The sequence below is a fragment of the Leuciscus leuciscus genome (genome assembly GCF_965113295.1).
Source record: "Leuciscus leuciscus genome assembly, chromosome: 7".
Classification (NCBI taxonomy): Eukaryota; Metazoa; Chordata; class Actinopteri; order Cypriniformes; family Leuciscidae; genus Leuciscus; species Leuciscus leuciscus.
In genome coordinates this window covers 2,182,701-2,188,458 of record NC_138731.1, presented here as the reverse complement: position 1 = coordinate 2,188,458, position 5,758 = coordinate 2,182,701, and the positions used below count along the sequence as shown (strand labels likewise).

At 45.9% G+C, this 5,758-nt stretch overlaps 1 protein-coding gene across 2 annotated transcripts in view; it reads left to right on the top strand.

Moving 5' to 3' along the window:
* Nucleotides 1-646: 646 nt before the first annotated feature.
* aaas (achalasia, adrenocortical insufficiency, alacrimia) overlaps nt 647-5,758 on the top strand; it is a 31,284-nt gene continuing 26,172 nt past the window's right edge. The window contains exons 1-3 of one of the 2 annotated variants that reach the window (XM_082176453.1): nt 647-1,090; nt 1,321-1,416; nt 2,084-2,211. In XM_082176453.1, the coding sequence (XP_082032579.1) occupies nt 1,321-1,416; nt 2,084-2,211 (224 nt within the window). In that variant the 5' untranslated portion in view covers nt 647-1,090. The other variant, XM_082176454.1, reaches the window with a different exon arrangement.

Sequence of the window (5,758 nt, the reverse complement as noted above, 5' to 3'; positions counted from 1 at the left end):
GGTACAATGACTGGTAGGCTGCTGTTTTTATTACTGCTTGACACAAATTTCACAATTTCAATTCAATTCTTGTGATTTGATTTTTGGATAATTATTAGGTACAGTCGATACATGTTCATTTTTCTCAAGAAAAAAATATCTCACCGAATGCTGTAAACATTGAGAGAGCCCTGTCAGCTGGTGTTATTATTAAAGGTTAAAAATAACAACTCAAATCATAATGCGGTTTTTATTATAATAACAACATTATTTAATGATATAAGTAAAAAAATATATAATATATATATATATATATATATATATATATATATATATATATATATAATATAGTGCACATATTTAGCAAAATACTCGTCTCTATAGCTATTTTTTCTAGCCAACTAACGTGCTATCTGCTATGGTCATTAATGGCTTTCCTGAGGTAAACATAATGTGATAATGTTCTCCAGCTGTTTTATTGACCTCTTACCAAGGTTGAAAAACACTGATTGATCTATATGTATGAGGGATATACATTTCGGTAAGTTGTAGGCTACTGTATCTTTCAAAACACCTATTGTTCATTCGTGTTTATTTACTATTAACTAGTAGAAGTAAAGAGTAAGAGATGATCGGTTCACGTGCCGCTTGAACTGAGATCTGTCACGAGTCACGACACATTTACTAGCGCCAAAACGGTATTTATTATTTGAATTTCGTAACAAAATTGACAGAATCTGAGAGCTGAGAATTTGTTTCATATCAACCGGCCCCTGCTCTCTCTTGTCTGTCGGTGTCAGTGTCCTCTTTGCTTCGAGATTTTTCTCTGCGTGATAGCGTATGAAAAGTGGCAGCCCGAACACCAATTTTGATTCCATGGGGACTTTAACCATGATATTAGCCAAAACAAAACATTGCTACAGGTCTACTATAGTAACGCCATGGTTCAAACCGAAAGTGATCATTCTAAATTAGGCAACAGCTTCAGGACTTTTGTTATGAAAACGCGTTGTTCGTCAGTGTGGTGTTGTGCTTCCTCTGGGCTTCCGTAAAAGTAAAGGCGCGAGTTCAGCTGCGGTACAGCTCGGTCCTATATTTACCTCATCGGGACGTGAGTAACACACAACAACACACTCGTGAAGCGAAAAGATCATGTTTAAACCCTGATTATGCTTTGCTGGTCGCACGTGTCTATGATCCTCCTGCGGAAGTGAATGTATCGTGTGTGGTCTGTCCAGAATCTCCAGATGTGTGTGTGTGTTATGTGTGTGTTTTGCGCAGATGTGTGTTTAATGTGTGTGTTCTGTGCAGATGTGTGTGTAATGTGTGTGTTTTGCACAGATGTGTTCACTCAGCCTGTTCCCCGCGCCCGTGACCGCCGGACTGACACTGCGCGAGCACAACAACGAGCTCGTGCCCGGACAGCCCCACACACAGGTGCTCGTGACACACACACACACGCACACGCACACGCACGTCTGTCATTCAGTCTGTCAGTGTTTATGACCTGTTGAATGTCCGACACTATAGTTGAATAGACAGTGAATATCATGTATCAGGATTCGATCAGAACTACAAACACATAGTTCATACAAACTATAGAAATAGATAACTTCTTTTAAAGTTATCTGCAAATATAAAGATAACTTCTCCTTGATTATGTACACACTCTAACAACTAATATTGTCCACATGGATGAGGATTCGATTAGAACTACAAACACTGATAAACAGAGTTAGAAACTACAAACATGGTGTGACCGACTGTTAAAGGAATAGTTGGACTTCCAAAGACATACAGCCATGCACTCCCATTATAAAGCTGGGAAGAGCCAGGATATTTTTAATATAACTGATTGTATTCGTCTGAAAGAATAATGTCATATACACCTAGGATGAGTTCAGGGTGAGCAAATCATGGGCTAATGTTAATTTTTGGATGAACTATCCCTTTAATGCTGAGGGATATCAGTCCAGCCAATCACACGTCACGTCCACACGCTGACCACATGATTTTGCCATAACACAAGGAGAGCTTATAGTGTTTTTGTGTCCGAACATGAATAACATGATGTGTGTGTGTGTGTGTGTGTGTGTGTGTTCAGTGGTCGGATCTCCCCAGTCCTCAGTTCACCAGAGACTCTCTGAAGGGCCACAGTCGCCCCGAGAGCAGCAGCAAATCTGCCTTCCTGGACCAGAGGGACACGCTGTGGATGAGGAGCGCCGGAGCCTGGTGAGTGTGTGTGTGTGTGTGTGTGTGTGTGTGTGTGTGTGTGTGTGTGTGTTCCTGGACCAGAGGGACACGCTGTGGATGAGGAGCGCCGGAGCCTGGTGAGTGTGTGTGTGTGTGTGTGTGTGTGTGTGTGTGTGTGTGTGTGTTCCTGGACCAGAGGGACACGCTGTGGATGAGGAGCGCCGGAGCCTGGTGAGTGTGTGTGTGTGTGTGTGTGTGTGTGTGTGTGTGTGTGTTCCTGGACCAGAGGGACACGCTGTGGATGAGGAGCGCCGGAGCCTGGTGAGTGTGTGTGTGTGTGAGAGTGTGTGTGTGTGTGTGTGTGTGTGTGTGTGTGTGTGTGTGTGTGTTCCTGGACCAGAGGGACACGCTGTGGATGAGGAGCGCCGGAGCCTGGTGAGTGTGTGTGTGTGTGTGTGTGTGTGTGTGTGTGTGTGTGTGTGTGTGTGTGTGTGTGTGTGTGTGTGTGTGTTCCTGGACCAGAGGGACACGCTGTGGATGAGGAGCGCCGGAGCCTGGTGAGTGAGTGAGTGTGAGTGTGTGTGTGTGTGTGTGTCAGACAACAGTGATCCATCAGATTGTGTTCATCACTGTAAAGCCTAGTCCAGTTCTCCTAGATTCATGAATGGATTGGGGTTCGCTTTCGAGACCGGTAACTCAACACTGCGTCAGCTGACGCTGCAGGAACCCCTTGAAATCGTATAGGCTAACTCCAGCTTGGAACAGCTGGCCAATTGTCACGAAGTATACAAGTACTGACAGGCTCAGTTTAAAATGCATGGGCGCGACAATTGTGTCAGAAGGTCTTTCTTCACGATGTCATTCGATGTCAGGACTAGTTACCTTTTCTTCCTCGCATCCGATGGCTGCCGTTTGCAGGATATGTGTGACTCGCCTGTGTGTGCACTGCTCCGACCTGTTGGTGCGCTCTGGTGAACCAGGAGGGTTTCTGCTTGTGCTATTACGGGGTCGAGGCCCCCCCTCCCCCACGACGGTGACGATGAGGCCTGGGGCCGTCGTCCTCTGCCGTCGCCACGTTCCACCGGCCCTTTTAGCGGACTCGACGTGCTCCGGACGAGCCTACCTAGAGTAAGCTGGATCCCTGGCACCTCCAGTCGGGCCGCCGCCGGGCTGCTTCGAGGAGGAGGAGACGTTCTGTCCAGATGTCCACGAGCACGTGGTGAAGTTGTGGTCTGCACCTCACTCTGCCACACTCTGCCCCCGTGGACATGCCCTCCGTCGAGGAGAGCGTTGCTGTGCACCTGTGCCCGTCCTTCCGTCTCTGTGTGCAGATCTCAGCCTGCAGTCCAAGCCAGTTTCCTCTCTGAATTTATATAAAGGTCACCAAATGTATTGATTAGTTCTTGTTCTTTAACCTTTTCACACGTAAGTTTAAAATATTCTGGCGTGATACACCTCAACCACTACAGCGCTGAGTGAATGATGATCTGCTTTTGTCATGTTGAGCTGTATGTGTGATGGGCGCCGCCATGTTAGTTTGTGCCGCTGTTCAGAGAATCGGATCTGTTGGATTTACAACACGTGAATTCCTCCACTTCTCCCGAAATACATGAAAGAAAGTGGCCGGTGAACTGGGAGAAGAATAGAGTAAACTTTAAAGTTACTTACACAATGTGTATCTGATATAAATAAAACGTTGCGTCTAATTATAATGGAAGGATTATTATTCAGCTTCCATAGACATCAGTGTGTATTTTACAACAGATTTATAATCAGCATTTACTCAGAGAAGCACGTGTTCGTTATAGGGTCATAACAGAGCGCTCCGCCAAGGCCATTGGCCGTTCCATGGGCTTGATGGTCGTCCTGAACAGCACCTGTGGTTAACCCTAGCTGACCTGAAGGACGCGGACAGCGAGACGCTCATAAATGCTCCAGTCACTCCCTCCGGCCTCTTTGGTGACGGCGTGGAGTCAGTTACTGAACGAAGGCTGAGTCACGTGATGCCCCATCGCCCTAGCACCGGCTAGGCATCCCTCTACCCCGCCCCCAAGCGCTGTGTTCTGCATCACGTCCCCTCTGTTCCTGCAGGCGACATATGCAGTGTTTGTGTGAGCTCCACTATAAGAGCACATATCCCTTCACACATAGGGCCTCCTCATACACTCAACACTGTGTCACTCGCCCTGACCCAGAGCAGCGCGGAGTCGCAGTCGTGCCTATAGTGGTCCTGAGAAACGTGAGAGTGCCAATATCCCCTGCATGTGCCCGATCGGCAGCCAGCCTGTCCTCCAATGCCCCCCCCCCCCCCCCCCCCCCGCTACTACGGTGGCCCTATTATTTCAAATCTGCCGGCAAACGCGAGCAAATCTCCCTCTCGCATTCGTCACGGCGCCACTGAGTGAAAAAAGGCGAAAGGCGAAGCTTGTATGTCCCTCTTTGTCTAATGTATTTTCAAGATGGATGTGCAACATGGTGTTGTAAAGTTTTCTTTTATCGAAGCAGAGACCAGGAGACAGTTGGGATCACGTTCAAACAGAAGAGTTCTTTATTTGAGCGCGGCTGCGGTTTCGTCCAACATAATCTAAAGTATATACATTTACATGGTGTCTTTATAGGCATTTTAGGAGGAGGGACTTTTGAAGGTGGAGACAAATTCAAACAAAGCATGTAAATGAGTATACAGGTTAAGGAACCGCCCCAGACCGGCAGTCTCAATTTAATCAGCATACCTATTCAAATGCTGATATTGGCCAGGAACTCCGGTTCCAAGGGCCATCCCAGAGCCATTAAAGACAAAGGTGAACGATTCAATGTCTGGGCTCCGAAAGGTGAGAATCTCAGTGATCTGACTCATTTAAAACACAATAGAGATTGCAACTTTGCTGACATCTTAACCTTAAAAGCTAAAATCAGTATTCTTCACCGTGATGTTATGTAAGGAAGCATATCTGAAATAGATTCTTAAATTTGTAACCCTTCAGTCCCCTCTTTGAGAGTTCTTAAAAACTCTCACAAAATACAAATTTAGACACTTAAAATTCATTCTTGTAACTGGTGTAAGTTACAGGCACATATAACTTGCTCTGTGTTGTTCATCTGTAATTGCATGCTGACACAGAAACAAAACATGCAATTTAGGGTCCGTGAATTTCTCTGCGTTGTGTATTTTTCATTTTCTTTTGTGATAGTTTGTTCAGCAGTGGGTCTGGTTGTCTTCTTGAGGTTGGGGCTTCATACGCAGATGAGACGGTCATTGCATATGGATCTCGAAAAAGCCATCAAGTTTTATCTGCACACTGTAAGACAGAAAACAGAAAAACAGAGAGCAGTATTTCTTCAAAACACTACGGTTGTAGCAGTTTAAACACTATGGTTCTATCGTTTTCAGGGTCTACTGTGGTCGTTTCATTCTTTCCCTGTTTCTTAATTGATTTGAGACACCTAAAAGGAACAGTGAGGTGAGGATGGACTATGGTTGGGAAGGGCCTATAAGGGAATCTTCACCACAGGGTTGGCCCCCGAAAGCCTGTTGCTTCCAGTTCTTCCTGGGCTCCTCACTGGTCCATGTGTCCTATCCTATCCC